The sequence below is a fragment of the Geotrypetes seraphini genome, chromosome 5 (genome assembly GCF_902459505.1).
Source record: "Geotrypetes seraphini chromosome 5, aGeoSer1.1, whole genome shotgun sequence".
Classification (NCBI taxonomy): domain Eukaryota; kingdom Metazoa; phylum Chordata; class Amphibia; order Gymnophiona; family Dermophiidae; genus Geotrypetes; species Geotrypetes seraphini.
In genome coordinates, this window is record NC_047088.1 from 34,634,824 (window position 1) to 34,652,246 (window position 17,423).

Sequence of the window (17,423 nt, forward strand, 5' to 3'; positions counted from 1 at the left end):
AGGAACTCTTGAGTATTTTGTAAATAAAATACATAAAGGCTCTGATTCTTGAAGGGACGCCGAAAATTAATAATAAATAATAAATTTATTTTTATATACCACCATACCCGAGAGTTCTAGGCGGTTCACAACAATTAAGCATGATACAGACAATGCAAGTCATTGAAGATTCAGCAAGTTAAAATGCATACAATAGGAAGAAATACATACAATGTAAAAGAATGCGAATAATTTTAAAAAGAATAAAAGATTACACCTGTAAAAAGTTTAAGACCCTAGCCTATTAAATAATTGAGTTTTTATTTGTTTTTTAAACTCAAGATAAGAAGGGGCTTCTAAAACAAATTTGGCGAGCCATGTGTTCAATTTAGCCGCCTGAAAAGAAAACAAACTTGGTTTTTTTCTGTTGCATAGAGCGTTGTGGACCCCTGTTAGGTTACAAAAATTAGATAGTTCTTTGTCTAATAGATGTTGGCATTGCCATCTAGAAGTAGGAACTTGAAATCATTTATTGTTTCATTGCCCATATATTATGAATTTTTGGAAATCAATTTGGGACCAAATTAATAATTTATTAGATAATCTTATGATACTGTGATATTTGGTATGGAAATGAGAGCAAAAAGTCAGATTTCAGCGAATAACAATAAATTACTACTTATAATGACTGGTGTTGCCATTCAGCAAATTACATATAATTGGAAGGATTGGAGATTAAATTATAACTTTTGGTGGAATTCTTTATGCCATATCTATAAAATGGAAAAGTTTATTGCATTACAATGGGGATATTTTAAGAAGTTTCAGGATGTGTGGAAACCATTGACAAAGTATTGTAAAGATTAATTTGAATTTGTTTCCCTTATATTTATCAACTTAAGGTATAGGGAGGGGGGGAAGTTTATTATTATATGTTTTATATGATAATGGAATATATGGGAGGGAGGGATGGGAAAGTGGAAGGGATAAGAATTTATGAAATATATCAATGATTGTTTGTAAGGGATGTATTTAGTGTTAATGTGAATGAATATATTTAACACTTAATGTATTTTTGAAAACGAATAAAGAATTAATAAACAAAAGAACCTTTTATACTGGCATAATTTTATCGAGGGATATGCAAACAAACGTATTCTTCGAGAACTCTTATTAGAATAACTCAGGGTAAAGTGAGGGTTAAGGTAACTCGGTAACATATCAAATACTGTTTTGTAGCAGAAACATGAAAACTTAAACAAAACTCTGTCACCTAATTTAAGATGGGTTTTACTAAACGATGCTAGAGGTTTTTAGCACGGGCCAGTGAGGTAACTGCTCTGACGTTCCTAGGAGTTCTATGAGTGCTGGCTAAAAACCTCGCGGCATTTAGTAAAAGGAGCCCTTAATTGTTTAATGGGTGATAAATGATGCAGTAATTGACTGTCATTTAAACCCAATTAGAAACTAATTTAAATCAATAGAGGCATCAGCAGGTGCCTACAGAACAGGCCGCCAATGCCCCATCCACAGAGGTGCCTACCTGAGCCTACAGTCAAAGTGGGGATAGCTTGAACCAGAGGTGACCCCAGGTGCCGGTAGGAGCCCCTGTGGACGCGATTCTTTTGTAAAGCAGGTGACGGAAATGTAGGCCAGTAAACCCTAGCGTATGTTTCCGGCATCTACTTTACACGTGGCCCTGATTCCGCAACTGACGTCGGTTTTAGAGGTGCTGGCCGATACCAGCGCCGGTTGCAGCATCCGGCCCAAAGTGTATCAATTAGATCAGTGTTCTTCAACCACCGTTCTGTGGACCGGTGACGGTCCGCAGAAATTTCCTGCCGATCCACAGAGCCTGCATTTGAGCCATCTTTCGATATTTATAGTATATATAAAGAGAATCTCACTCTTTAACCCAAAACAGTTCACTCCAACTTAGATAGCATAGTAGCGCTAGATAATATATCAGTGTTTTATAAATTCTTTCTTAGTCCAGTTTCTTTACAATAGTACATCTTAGGAATTCAGATATCCACCCTTATCAATAGATACAGGTGGTAGGATTCTTCATGATTCCAAGTACTATTTCCCAACTATTTCCTTATTTCAATTATCCAATATAATAAAACCCTAGCCGCGCATGCACACTCCTATCTGCGTGCTTCCATGATCTGTAGGTCTGTGGCTGCAGGAGTGCGCATGCACGAGTCCCCAGCTTTACATCCCAGCACCTACCACTCGCTGGCAGGACTGGATGCCAGCGCTGGACTCCCTGCTCTCCGTGTCGGCTCCTCTCACGAGCCGCACCATCGTCGGAGAAGGCTTCCGACGCTGGCAGGGATCGAGAGGAGCCGCGGCGACAAAACACTCCAGCACCAAAACACTCCAGCCGCGAAGGGATGCCGCGGTCCCGACTCCAAACATGCCGATTCCAGCAGCGTGTGCAGCACTCTACACACACTGCTTCGGGGCCTTCTACTGTCCTGATTTACTCTGCCACGTCCCTGATGACATCATCAGAGACACGGCAGAGCAAATCAGGGCAGTAGAAGGCCCCGAAGCAACATGTGTAGAGTGCTGCACACGCTGCTGGAGTCGCAGGTTTGTCAGGACCGCGGGAAGGGAAGGGGGGGGTGGAAAGTGACTAAGGGAGCCGGCCATACTATTGCTGCTTGCGCTGCGATTGTTAATGAGGTATGAGGGAAGGGACGGGGATGGAGGAGGAGGCTGAGAGGCAGATGGGGGCTGGCGCTCCCATCAAGACGATGCCCGGGGCTGACTCATCATACCGCCTCCCACTTACTATGCCACATATGTGCATTCTCATGATGGAGTCGGGTTGAGGGAAAATCTTTTAAAATCTCTGTGAGTAGTTAAGGTACAGTTCCTTAATCACTATGTTACAATGAATTATTGATGTATACTGCAACTGTTGGAACTGCTGCTCCCATTTCTCTTCCACTCAACCCCCCATATGCAAGGACTTCATTTCTGCAGCCAAAGTAGGGTAGTAAAAAGTAATGAGTAATTGTAATGATTACTTTCATGCAAACATAATGAATAACTCTAATATATTATATTTTTCAATAATCACTAATATACTGTCTAATTACTTTATATACAGTACTTACTTTTTTGTGAAGAGACAAACATAAAAAAAACACACACATAAGGACAGCTCTCTTATGGTTTACATCCTTCTTTAATGAACGTTACAATATAGTACATATAAACAATACTTCCTCTGCAGCCACAACTCACTCCTATGGTGTCCCTCAAGGTTCTATCCTATCCCCACTACTATTTAATATTTTCTTATCTCCTCTCCTTACATTAGCTCAATCCATCGGATTTACTATTTTTGCATACGCCGATGACATACAACTCCTCCACCGAATTAATACTTTAAACATTTCAGACATCAAAGACATTAATAACAAACTAAACACCTTATATGATTGGTTGTACACAAACAAGCTTTCCCTCAACCTAGATAAATCCCGAAGTTTGTTACTTCCTATCAAATCCACAGAATTTTTATTGGACAATATCTCTATTAAATCTACACCAATCCAAATGGACACTAAGATAAAACTTTTAGGTGTAATCATTGACAGGGATCTTACCTTTCATGATCACATAAGTTCAGTGGTTAAAACTTGTTTCTATAAATTACGCATCATCCGATCTCTAATTTCTATCCTTGAAACTAACTCAATCACTATCCTGATACATTCATTAGTAATTTCTCATCTCGATTACTGTAACTCTCTTCTAAATGGCCTCCCTCAAAAAGAAATTCGTCGTTTACAACTAATACAAAATACTGCAATAAAACTTATCCATAAAGTAGGCAGATACGACCATGTCACCCCTCTTTTAAAAGAAGCACACTGGCTCCCTATTACTCACCGCATCACCTTTAAAATTATCTTACTATCCTTTAAAATAAAACTTTCTCATCTGCCCTCTTTCCTTGACAAACTTCTCATTCCCTACTGTTCCTCACGCACTCTGAGATCAACTGATCAAAAACTTCTTTTTATCCCCTCTATCAAAGACTTCTACAATACACGTAAAGTAAATTTCGCAGTAACTGCCCCTACCCTCTGGAATTCCCTGCCACAGCAACTCCGCGACGAATCACGACTTGACAAATTTAAGACAGATTTAAAAACTTTTTTATTTCGTGATGCTTTCGCTAACACTTAGAGCCATCATTCCATTATTTATTTATTTTTATTTTTTTATTCTATTTATCAATAATAACCGCTTTCTTTAAAGCGTCCCTCTCCATTATGTTTTATCCTAACCCCACTATCTCCATTTTTCTTCTCAAATATGTAACTTCACCCTCCCTTCCCTTCTATCCTCACTGTCTAGTTCGTCTGGTAATGTTATTTGTATATACACAATACCTTTTTTTTTAGTTTCTTTTAGTTTCTCTTTCTTTTAAATATATTGTTAACCGGCCAGATATTAACTTGATGGTTGGTATATCAAAATTAATAAAACTTGAAACTTGACAGGGGGCTACAGAGACAGATTATAAGAGACAGACACCAAAACAAAGACAAACAGACATACAGCAGCCAAGGAGAGAGAGACAGACAGAAAGAAAGACAGACAGACACACAAATCTATTCTAGCACCCGTTAATATAACGGGCTTAAAGACTAGTTTTATATAAATATATAAATAATACACTTAGCTTATTCAAAGTCCATTCCCCTTCCTGACGCGTTTCGCCAAACTTTCTCAAGGTCGGGGGAACTGGACATTACAGCATAGCTTCTCCTAGTATAACTAGCCATTCAGAGCCGGCATGTGCATCGGGCCCAAGAAAGTGTTCTTCAGCCGCCGGTCCACGGTGCGATGATGCGGCGTTGTCCTCAGGACGGCTCCCTCTTCCTCGGTGCTGCAGTGCACAAAGCTGTGGGCAGAGGCTCCTATGCGCGTCCTGTGCCTGAACTGGAAGCCTTCTCTCTGACGTCACAACATCAGAGGGAAGGCTTCCAGATGAGGCGCGGGGCGCTGCCCACGGCTTTGTGCACTGCAGCACTGAGGAAAAGGGAGCCGGCCCAAAGATAACGCCAGGGGGCGGCATAAAACGGCTAGGCGGGAGCAGACCAGAAGGCAAGGCACAGCATGGAGGGAGGGAGACAACAACAGTAGGGGGAATGATTTCATTTTTGAATTTAGTGATTGATTGACATCTGCTATATGTTCAAGAAGAAATCCGTTTGTTTCTTGCATTTGTGTCTTGCATCTTAGGGTTTATTTGTATATATTAGTACTTTTAGTTTTTGGTCCCATATTTGCATGGGGTTATCTGTGTTCTGGTAGGAATGAATATTGAGAAGCACACAGTGTGCTTTATGTAGTTTAATTTTGTGGTTAACCATTATATGTTGTTAATACTATTATATTGTGTGTGTGTGTGTATAAATAAAAAATGAATGGAAAAAATGGTGTTACAATTAGTATTATTATGGGGGCGGGGTCTAGGGCAGAGATTGGGTGGAAATGGGCGGGGTCTGGCTCACTACTTAGTCCACTGTTCTTCAACTGCTGGTCCACGGACTGGTGCCGGTCCACAAAATAATTATTTTATTTCCTCCAGTCCATAGGTGTCATAAGGTGTAAGAACACTGAATTAGATAGCAAAACAAAGAGTGCTTCAGGTTATACAGTGCGGTGAAAACAACATATGCATTAAATTATCTGTTGAATAAACAATGCTCATCTATGCCCCATTTCTCTTGTGTTAGAAAACTACATACATATAGGGAATTGGTAACAAACTTTTCCTATCAGGCAGCACATTTATCTACTCAGCCGGTTGCCAATTCCGTATCTAATGTAGGTGCGAGGATTTAAACTCCAGGGAGTTACATTTCTTTGTCTTGCCCTGTATAAGGCGAGAAACCTCTCTCATAGTCTGTGTCTCAAATGGGGGCAGAGCCATGTGAGGTGCTTGTAGGATTGCTAGATTTCCTCTTTGAAAAGAGGGGACACCCCATTCTGCCCCCCCAGCCCTGTTCCATCTCCAGTTCCACCCCATTCCATCCCCACCCCATGTGAACCTCCCCTGAGCTCGCATATGACGTCATTATGTCAATGTCCACGCATGTGCGGACGCCCTCCAGACGTGGCTCTGAGGTTGGGGACTTCCAAAACTCGGATAAAGTGCTGGATTTTGGACATCCCTCCGGGCACCCAGATAGTCCCCTAAAAAGAGGCTATGTCCAGGTTTTCCCCAGACATCTGGTAACCCTAGCTCAGGGGTAGGCAATTCCGCTCGAGAGCCGGAGCCAGGTCAGGTTTTCAGGATCTCCACAATGAATATGTATGAGATGGATTTGCATGCACTGCCTCCTTGAGATGTGAATCTATCTCGTGCATATTTATTGTGGACATCCTGAAAACCCGACCTGGCTCTGGCTCTCGAGGACCGGAATTGCCTACCCCTGCCCTAGCTGAATGGGTATGTCAGGGGCGTTGTTCCCTCTGAATGGGAGTCCTCCAACCACATTCCTACCAGTGGGGGGTGGTGCTTCAATATGGTGCTTTCTGTCTCTAGAGGCAGGCAGGGCTGGTGGAGTCCTGCAGAGCTTGTGCGTGCCTCACTATTGAAAATGTGATGATGAAACAGCACCCCCTCCCCCAACTAGCAGGGCTGTAGGTGGAGGGCTCTCATTCAGATTAGAGGGAATAGTGGTCAGGGGCAGTGGTGCAGTAAGGGTGAGTGGCACCCATGGTGGTGGCGCCGCTCCTGTGCCCTCTTTCCTGACCCCGTGCCACGTGCACACGCCCCCTTCCCTTTCCCTATACCTTTTTAACTTCTTCGGCATTAGCAGCATTGCCCATGTTGGTGTCGGTTCGCCCTTTGATGTCCCTTCCTAGGCACGGCTCCCAGAAGTGACTTCAGAAAGAGATAAGAACACAAGAATAGCCTTAGTGGGTCATACCAAAGGTCCATCAAGCCCAGTAGCCCGTTCTCACGGTGGCCAATCCAGGTCCCCAGTACCTGGCCAAAACCCAAGGAGTAGCAACATTCCATGCTACCGATCCAGGGCAAGCAGTGGCTTCCCCCCTGTCTTTCTGAATAACAGACTATGTGTTTTTCCTCCAGGAACTTGTCCAAACCTTTCTTAAAACCAGCTACGCTATCCGCTCTTACCACATCCTCTGGCAACGCGTTCCAGAGCTTAACTTTTCTCTGAGTGAAAAAAAATTTCACTTGCGCCAGGGAAGTAAAAAAAAGGTAGAGGGAAGGCAAGAGGCAAGGGGAGGAGCAGGGGGCGGAGAGCATTTACACAGGATTTCAGTAAGACATGAATCTGGTGCCTAATGTTTGGGAGCAGAATAAAATCCAGCCCATACCGTGTACTCTTTTCAAAAACATGGTGCAATTATCGGCAAATTAAAAAAAAAGACAAAAGACTGGATTTAGTAAATGGCCCCCGTTATGGTTGATGTACAAAATCCTTTGATTACTGTGTTTTTGGTGATGTTCTTGGTAGAGGGGTGGGGGTTGGCTTGCAGTTTTGTACTGTCCTGGGAATGCTGTTGTATTGTTTGTTCCATTTATTCTAGTTCTGTATCTTTAATAAAAATTTCCAATTACAAAAAATAAAAATCATCACAGAGTACTAATCTATAAAAGGTCCTCCAAGTTTCCAAGTTTATTTAAAATTTGTTATGCCGCTCAATTAGACTTCTGAGCGGTGTACAAAAACAGTAAACTTAATACATTTACAAGAATCAAGGTTAAAAACTGCGCGACATATGTGAACAGGGGAGGTTAGTAAACAAAGGACTACGATCTACGACAGACAAACGAACGGTAAGGAGGGGAGAACTACAATACTTGATAGGAAAGAAGAACAATTCAGGGGCGAACAACAGAATAACGCTTTGAGCCCATCCCTGTTCCCAAATTTGGGTGCCAGTATTTATCAGCTAAAATCTGGCGCAATCCGCTCAGTGGCATCGCAAGGGTAGCAGGCGCCCAGTACGATGGCACCCCCTTGCGTTCTCCTCTCCCGTCCTTCCATGCCCAGCCCCCTGCTCCTTCCCCCACTCAACACTTGCACTCTCCCTTTCCCCCCACCACGCACCTCTGTAAACCTTTGCCAGCTCGAGTGGCTTCTCCGACATGGCGCTCACGTCAGCGTTGGGTTTCTCTCCGACGTCACTTCCTGGCTCTGCATCCCAGAAGTGATTCAGAGGGGAACCAGGCTGGCGTGAGCAACAGGCAGAAGTTGCTCGCATGGGCGATGATCTACAGAGGTACGGAGGCGGGGAAGGGATGGCATGAGCATGGCGTAGTGGGGCTGGGCGGAGAATCTGCTGGTGAGCCTTATGTGGGACTTATTCCTTTTTTTCTTTTGATAAACTGTTGGTTCGGAGGAGGATATTTGCTGGTGCTCTTGAAACAGCTACATGCGAAACTGTTGGGTTTGGCTGAAGTAATCTTTTTGATGGGTTAGTAATTGAAATTGGCTTTTGTAAAGCCCAGCATTGTTCTCCTGGTTTTTTTTTAACCAGTTTTGTATATTTTGGATAAGTTTAGTAATATTTTTGTGAATTTTTGTCCCTGGGTACTCTTATGTGTAAGAGAATAATACTGTCTAGTGATACGAACATTTCATGTTTTCTACATTTATGTTTTGTGGAGCTCTTTTTAGAGACCAGTGACTGTGATTATAATGGAAAATCACTGGACTAAGAGTTCCTTTTACGAAGCCGCGTTAGCGGTTTTAGTGCACGCTAAACCCGCGCTACGCGGCTAGAACTAACACCAGCTCAATGCTGGCATTAGCGTCTAGCGCGCTATTACACGCGTTAAACCGCTAACGCGGCTTCGCAAAAGGAGCCCTAAGTGTTTAGCCCTCGATGAAGACGGCCCCAGTTTTGTTGGTTGGGCTAAGAACTTTTCTGCGGCCCCTCATAGAGCAATTCTGTACATTTGCATACAATTTTTGGGAACATTCCCATTTTGAATTGAGTGCTAGGAGATTTAGGCATATGGGGTTATAGAAAAGGGCAGATACACAATTAATTTTTCACTTTTGCCAATTAACTGCCATAATTGATTGTAAATGTTAATGTATTGCACTTAATTGGCTCGTAAGCTAATTAATTTGCAAGATCCATGTACAAATTTGGATGTAGAAATCCTGGCACCATATATAGAAGCTGGGGAAAAAACTGGGTTTTTATCATGCTCATTTTTATGTGCCAATGACATACCATGACATAGGATATGCCATTTGACTTTTCTAGGTCCTTAAAAAGGACATGTAGAAGAAGCCACCAACTCCATTTTGTACATTTGTAAATGGCACACAATCCTTCTAAAATTGCTTTCTAATTGTACAGGCCGAGAACAATGTAGGCAAACATTCAGAGGCAGCCAGGTTCAATCCTTTTAGTTTAATAATTCATCTGACTTCTCTAATATAGCCAATATTTGAATCTGCAACTAAAATACTTTCTTCACCTAGACAAACTTCAAAGACTGAAATCACACAATGATAATTGTTGAATGATCTTTATGCTTTTGCATTAGAATGGTTTTGTCCTCTCAAAAGCCAGTCAAACTGAAAGAAATACTTGTTTCTTTTTCAAAGACAGAAAACATAATCATGTGTCTTTACTTGTTGAGGACTATCTTTTGGAGTTCGGCTATCAGAGGAGTAGCTGCGCGTTGACCTCGTTCAGAAAAGCCACCTATGGAAACAAGAAACAAAAATAACATTCCAGCTGTCAATCATTGTTATAAAGACCTCTGCATAATGATGCCTTGATATCAGCTATACTTTATATTCACAGAATAAAACAAGAAAATGTAATGGTTAGCATATCTGGGGTTTAGAAAAGGTTTGGACAAGTTCCTGGAGGAAAAGTCTACAGTCTGCTATTGAAGTAGAGTGCAGCAAGTTTTGCCCTAAAGCAGTGGTTTCTTTTTGCTGCAAAATGCTGGCCACTGTCAGGGGATCCTTTTTTTTGGTTCAAATAAGCATATTTGCTCTTTATTTTGAAATTTATGTTATACTTTTTTCAGTGGGGTATTGGGCAATAAAAGTTTTTAATGACAATGCATGGATGTTTGTAACTGAGCAGTTCTTATGAGCTCACTATATGAGTGCATTAAATTTATTTATTTATTGGGACCTATTAATCGCCTTTATGAAGAGATTCACCCAAAGTGGTATAAAGCAAGTAGAATTCAACATAAAACTAACAATTTTGTTAACAGCATAACAGTAGTAAGAAGACCAAATATAAACAAACAAAAAAATGAATGAGGTAAAAAAAAGTAAACTGAAACTTATCAATAAGACTACCATGAAATGGTTCAAAAATATACTTATTAACAGCACTGAAATTCAAATAAAATTGATATAATACCTACTAAAAGGGAGACAAAATACTTATGCTGCATATAATAAGTATAAATCAGACCATTCAAATAACATAGATAGGACGCAAATGCTTTTATATAATACAGCTTATCTTATAGCCGAGGGGTAAAATGCAGTTCTCCGGAGACAAGCAGGGGAAATGCAGGCACATTTGCTGGTGATGTCCTCTGACTGAGCTTGCGTACCAATGCTCTCCCCTAGGTATAGTAAGTTTTTGGATTTTTAAAAAAATAACTTACTGGGCATGTGCAGACACCTTGCCTTCTGAGTTCCTCCCCCTTCTTAGTCAGTTTTTTTCTTTCACTGGGTCCCTAACAGGTCGCAGCTCTCCTTACCTTTCCTCAAGAAAAACAACTGGGAACAACCCGTTACAGGTAAGCAACTTTGCTATATTAGATGAGGTCAAAATGGATGGTATAGAGCAGTGGTCTCAATAGAGAATGACACGGTGATTTTTACCCACGGTTAGCCACGGGTAACCTGCCGAAACGGTGAGGGGGAGAAAAGTGCTCTCTGCAGGCATGGGGACAAGATCATCCACTGCCCCGTGGAGCAGTGAATGGCCTTGTCCCCGCAGTTAAGGGAGGGAATGTGCATGGTCACCGATCATGCATGGCCCCCCTCCCTCCTTCCCGAATCTATCTCCCTCCCTCCCCCTTACCTTTGCGGCGCGTTAGTAAAGTAACTTGCTGAAGCCGGCCGAGCTGCCTGCAGTCGCGTGTGTGTGGGCAGGCAGGCTCAGCCAGCTTCAGCAAGTTACTTTACTAATGCGCCGCGAAGGTAAGGGGGGGAGAGAGGGAGATTCTCGGGCCGCATGATGGGTGCTGAAGGGCGGTGAGGTGGCGAGAGGGAAAGGTGGTGGTGGGGAAAAGATGCTGAAGGGAAATGTGGAAGACAGAGTGAGGAGAAGATGCTGAAGGAAAATGGGAAAGACAGAGGGGAGAAGACGCTGAAGGGAAATGGGGAAGACAGAGTGGGGAGAAGACGCTGAAGGGAAATGGGGAAGACAGAGTGGGGAGAAGACGCTGAAGGGAAATGGGGAAGACAGAGTGGGGAGAAGACGCTGAAGGGAAATGGGGAAGACAGAGTGGGAAGAAGATGCAGAAGGGAAATGGGAAGACAGAGGGGAGAAGATGCTGAAGGGAAATGGGGATTGGAGAAGACACTGAAGGAAAATGGGGATGACAGAGTGGGGAGAAGACGCTGGAAGGGAAGAAGACAGAGATACTAGACTATGGGGGAAGCGGAGGGAAGAAGATGGGTGCCAGACCAATGGGGGGGAGAGGGGGGTGAAGGGAGAAGCACAGTAACAGAGCAAATGGAAGACGCTGAGAGAAGACAGACAGTGGATGGAAGGAATTGAATGAGATGAGGAAAGCAGAAACCAGACAATAAAGGTAGAAAAAAAATTTCTATTTATTTATTTCCTTTTTTTTTTTTTTTCTTTTTTGATTTAGGATAAAGTAGTATATTAGTTGTGTTGATAAAAATTTATAAACAAAGCCCTGCCAGCTGAACATCTCTTTCTCTAGTTCAGCAGCCAGAACTTTGATTTATAAGGAAGGAATAAGCTAAATATTGAAGTACTGAGGCTTGTATGGATGCTGCGGGGATAGTAGTCATGGGGACAGGGCAGGGATAGGTCACAGGGATGGGGATGAGGTGTGGACAGTGGTCATGGGGGTGGGGCGGTGACAGGGACAGGGGTCACGGTGACGGGGACAAATTTTTTTCCCGTGTCATTCTCTAGTCTCAAACTCAAATCCTTTGCAGGGCCACATTTTGGATTTGTAGGTACTTGGAGGGCTCCTAAGTCTTAATAATATTGTAATTTATAGCTGAAGAGACATATGATTAAATAACTGTTTTATTTTTGTGATTATGATAAATATACTGAGGGCCTCAAAATAGTACCTGGCGGGCCGCGAGTTTGAGACCACTGGTATAGAGTGTGTTGGGATAAACAGATGGGAGGTTAAACTCATGGCAAGATGTTTATACATAATTGGCTCATTATTTAATTGTGCATGTAAATTAGGCACATGCCCAAATTTGCATGTGCAATTTTTTTGCAGCGGTTACAGAATTTGGAGGATAGTGTTCCCTCTTTCAAAAGAATACACACTCTACGACTTTGCTTCCCTGATGGTAACATAGTAGCAAAGTAAATGACAGCAGATAAAGACCTGAACGGTCCATCCAGTCTGCCCATTAGCTATTCTTATTAAAAATTCATGATTAAATTAACTTGTCTCTTCTTTGATATTTCTGGGCCATAGATTAAAATCCACCTGGTATTGTCCTAGGTTCCAACTGCTGAAGTTGCCATCTAAGCTCACTCCAGCCTATCCAACCAACCCGTTGTTTGCAGGTTATCTACCGTAAAGTCTGGCCAGTAACATCCTCATGTTCCAAGTTAGTGGAGTTCCTATTGATGCCCACCCCAGCCCATCCTACACCGAATCACAAAATATGGGACACAAATCGTACAAGTCTGTCCATTACCAACCTTAGTTCTTTAATTTATACAAGAGAATGACAGTGACAAAATTCATCACCGTTCCCGTCCCCGCAGATAACTGCGGGAAACCATCTTCATGTCATTCTTTAAGGAGAGAGGGAAGAATCAGAGTATGAATGGCCACAACCACTGACCCACAAGCTTTGCTTTGAAGAATGCTGGTGTAGAAGGACCGAGATTGAAACAGACACTACAGAATGACAGTCTCTGGTATCCGGAGCAGATATTGTGATGTCATAATGCCTCATTCCACCAGTGCCTAAGAGCCAATCATATCAGTGATGTCACAATGGCTTCATTATCCTTGGCTCACATAAGAATCAGAGTATGAATGGGCACAGCCACTGACCCACAAGCTTTGCTTTGAAGAATGCTGGTGTAGAAGGACTGAGGCTAAAATAGACACTAAAAAAATGACATGGGATTATTTCCCGTGGTTATCCGCGGGGACGGGAATGGTGATGAATTTTGTCACCATGTCATCCTATAATTTATACTATTTGTTTTCCTCTGTTTAATTTATACCATTTGAAATCCTCTGTGTTTATCCCATGCATTTTTTAATTCCATCAGCGTTTTCCTCTCCCCCACCTCCCTCAGGAGGTGAAAAAAAAATGGTCAAACAAAAAATGAATAAAGTAAACATTCCTGGAAATGATACAAAATTATATTGTGCAATTATGTCATACTGTAACCTGTTAACTGTATTTTATGTTTGTTTAACCTGTAACCTGTTCTGAGCTCTTTGGGGAAAACGAATTAAAGAAATAAACATAAGAACAAATGAATAGCCTTACTAGGTCAGACCAATGGTCCATCCAGCCCAGTATCCCTTCTTTGCAGAGGCCAAACCAAGTCACAAGTACCTGGCAAAAACTCAAATAATAGCAGCATTCCATGCTACCATCCAATATCTGTCTCAACAACAAACTGTGGACTTTTCCTCCAGGAATTTGTCCAAACCTTTTTTAAACCAGCTACATTAACTGCTCTTACCACATTCTCTGGCAACGCGTTCCAGAACTTAACTATTTTAGGAGTGAAAAAATATTTCCTCCTATTGTTTTTAAAAGTATTACTCTGTAACCTCATCGAGTGTCCCCTAGTCTGTAAATCTTGATGCAGTAAAAAATCGATCCATTTGTACCCATTCTACACCACTCAGGATTTTGTAGACTTCAATCATATTCCCCTTAGCCGTCTCTTTTCCAAACTGAAGAGCCCTAACCTTTTTAGTCTTTCCTCATATGAGAGGCGTTCCATCCCCTTTATCATCAAGTTTCAAGTTTATTTGGTGATTTGATTAAACGCCTATCAAAATACTAAGCGTTGTACAATAATAATTAAAACATTGCTGAAACAAGGCTGCCCTGTGAACTTCTAAAAGCTAAGTTACTCAGCATTTCATATTCTGCTCTTTTGACTGGTTTTCAGCATTATATCTGCTTAATTTCTCTTCTCCTCCCTGTTTCTTACTAAAAAAATATAAAAAAGCACAAAAAAATAAATCCTTCTCTTTCCTCTGTTAAATCTTATTTCCTCTTCCTGCATTTTTGTTTAAAATACTGTGTTTTAGGTGGTATAGAGCCTATATTTCTGGTGCCTGTGGCTCAGGGTGACTAAAGTAGGGAAAATCCTGTTATAAATCCTGTGTTTTCGGGTAGCACTGATAGAACCTGCATTTTTGTTTAAAATACTGTGTTTTAGGTGGTATAGAGCCTATATTTCTGGTCACTTCACAACCAATCAAGTCACTTCACAACCAATCAATATGACCTTTATTCTATGCAATCACTGTGGTGCTTTAATTCCAAGACATACCATTTGGAGGCTTAAGGCTTGCCCCATCTGTCTTCAACTTGCCAGTATTAAGGAGGAGCTCTGCAAAGTTAAACAGGAATTGAATACAATTAAAGCAGCTTCCATCACTCCACAAAATCATACCAACTTACCACCTCTACCTCAAAGAATAAAACAGCCCAGGAATAAATGGGTCACAGTAGGCTCAGGAAGACTGCGACATGTAACACAGAAACATCCACCTTCACTAATATTACCTCTACAGAATTCCTTTGCTCCACTAGTGCACTGCGATACTCAGGAAAACAGAAGGGAGGTGGGACTGGAACCAATGAAGGAAACTTAAGAGAATAAGCGCACCCTAAGTACTAATAAAAAAGCCAAAAACAGAAAACTATTAATGTTGGGGGATTCCATCATCAGAGGCATTAACCTTGGAACACAGGGCGAGGAGACCAAAATAGTGAAATGTCTTCCAGGATCCTCAGCTACCAGGAGTTCCAGGCAAATACTGACTATAATTAAGGAAGAAACTAAGGATTTTAACACTGATGTTGTTATCCATCTGGGAACAAATGACCTGGCCAACAACTCCACACTTGCAGCACAGAAAGCTTTTCGGGAGCTTGGTGAGGGCGTGAAACCTTTTGTAAAGACTTTAGCTTTTTCTGAAATACTGCCTGCATATGGAAAAGGAGAGCAAAGAGTGAAAAACACAGAGGACTTTAATAGATGGCTCAGAGCCTGGTGTCATCAAGAAGGCTTCAGGTACATAGAGGATGGGGAAATACATGGAAGGACAAGAAGCTATATTGCACTGATGGGCTACATATTACTACAGCAGGAAAAAGAAACCTTGCAGAGAAATTTAGACAATACAGTGGTGCCTCGCATAACGGACGCCTCGCACAGCGAACGCTGCGCACAACGAACTTTATGTCTTGATTCGTACAACGAACTTCGTTTCACACAACGAAGTCGCCCGAGCTGCATCCTTCCGCGCAGGCACTGCGCTTAACTGCCCTCTCTCCGCCTGGCTCCCTCTTGCCCCCCCCCCCGACTCCCCGACACGATCGGGGCAAGAGGGAGCCCAAGCCCTCTTGCCCCCCCGACTCCCCGACACGATCGGGGCAAGAGGGAGCCCAAGCCCTCTTGCCCCCCCGACTCCCCGACACGATCGGGGCAAGAGGGAGCTCAAGCCCTCTTGCCCCCCCGACTCCCCGACACGATCGGGGCAAGAGGGAGCCCAAGCCCTCTTGCCCCCCCGACACGATCGGGGCAAGAGGGAGCTCAAGCCCTCTTGCCCCCCCGACTCCCCGACACGATCGGGGCAAGAGGGAGCCCAAGCCCTCTTGCCCCCCCGACTCCCCGACACGATCGGGGCAAGAGGGAGCTCAAGCCCTCTTGCCCCCCCGACTCCCCGACACGATCGGGGCAAGAGGGAGCCCAAGCCCTCTTGCCCCCCCGACTCCCCGACACGATCGGGCCAGGAGGGAGCCCAAGTCCTCCTGGCCACGGCGACCCCCTAACCCCACCCTGCACTACATTACGGGCAGGAGGGATCCCAGGCCATCCTGCCCTCGACGCAAACCCCCCCTCCCCCCAACGACCGCCCCCCCCCAAGAACCTCCGACCGCCCCCCAGCCGACCCGCGACCCCCCTGGCCGACCCCCACGACACCCCCAACCCCCTTCCCCGTACCTTTCTGTAGTTGGCCGGACAGACGGGAGCCAAACCCGCCTGTCCGGCAGGCAGCCAACGACGGAATGAGGCCGGATTGGCCCATCCGTCCCAAAGCTCCGCCTACTGGTGGGGCCTAAGGCGCCTGGGCCAATCAGAATAGGCCCGGGAGCCTTAGGTCCCTCCTGGGGGCGGGGCCTGAGGCACATGGGCCCAACCCGACCATGTGCCTCAGGCCCTGCCCCCAGGAGGGACCTAAGGCTCCCGGGCCTATTCTGATTGGCCCAGGCGCCTTAGGCCCCACCAGTAGGCGGAGCTTTGGGACGGATGGGCCAATCCGGCCTCATTCCGTCGTTGGCTGCCTGCCGGACAGGCGGGTTTGGCTCCCGTCTGTCCGGCCAACTACAGAAAGGTACGGGGAAGGGGGTTGGGGGTGTCGTGGGGGTCGGCCAGGGGGGTCGCGGGTCGGCTGGGGGGGCGGTCGGAGGTTCTTGGGGGGGGCGGTCGTTGGGGGGAGGGGGGGTTTGCGTCGAGGGCAGGAGGGCCTGGGATCCCTCCTGCCCGTAATGTAGTGCAGGGTGGGGTTAGGGGGTCGCCGTGGCCAGGAGGACTTGGGCTCCCTCCTGGCCCGATATTGTCGGGGAGTTGGGGAATCGGCGGGGCAAGAGGGCTTGGGCTCCCTCTTGCCCCGATCGTGTCGGGGAGTCGGGGGGGCAAGAGGGCTTGGGCTCCCTCTTGCCCCGATCGTGTCGGGGAGTCGGGGGGGCAAGAGGGCTTGAGCTCCCTCTTGCCCCGATCGTGTCGGGGGTGCCAAGGACCACACGGAGTCACCCACCGTACCACCCGATTCGGGTAAGCGCAGGTATCGGTGGGTGGCTTATTTGCGGGGGGGTGCCTTATTTTACATTTTTTTCTAAAAAGGGGGGGCTGTCTTATTTGATGGCCCTGCCTTATCATCGGGGAAACACGGTAGAAAAAAAAAAAATGAACAGTTAAGTCCCAGTTTTTGC

General features: G+C 44.4%; 1 protein-coding gene across 4 annotated transcripts in view; it reads right to left on the reverse strand.

Moving 5' to 3' along the window:
* Window positions 1-8,420: 8,420 nt before the first annotated feature.
* The window catches only part of FMR1NB (FMR1 neighbor), a 121,211-nt gene continuing 112,208 nt past the window's right edge, over window positions 8,421-17,423 (reverse strand). For 3 of the 4 annotated variants that reach the window (XM_033944369.1, XM_033944367.1, XM_033944365.1), the window contains 2 exons: window positions 14,755-14,814; window positions 8,421-9,717 (listed from right to left, as the gene is read on the reverse strand). In XM_033944369.1, the coding sequence (XP_033800260.1) occupies window positions 9,641-9,717; window positions 14,755-14,814 (137 nt within the window). In that variant the 3' untranslated portion in view covers window positions 8,421-9,640. The remainder of the gene's footprint in view (window positions 9,718-14,754; window positions 14,815-17,423) is intronic. The other variant, XM_033944366.1, reaches the window with a different exon arrangement.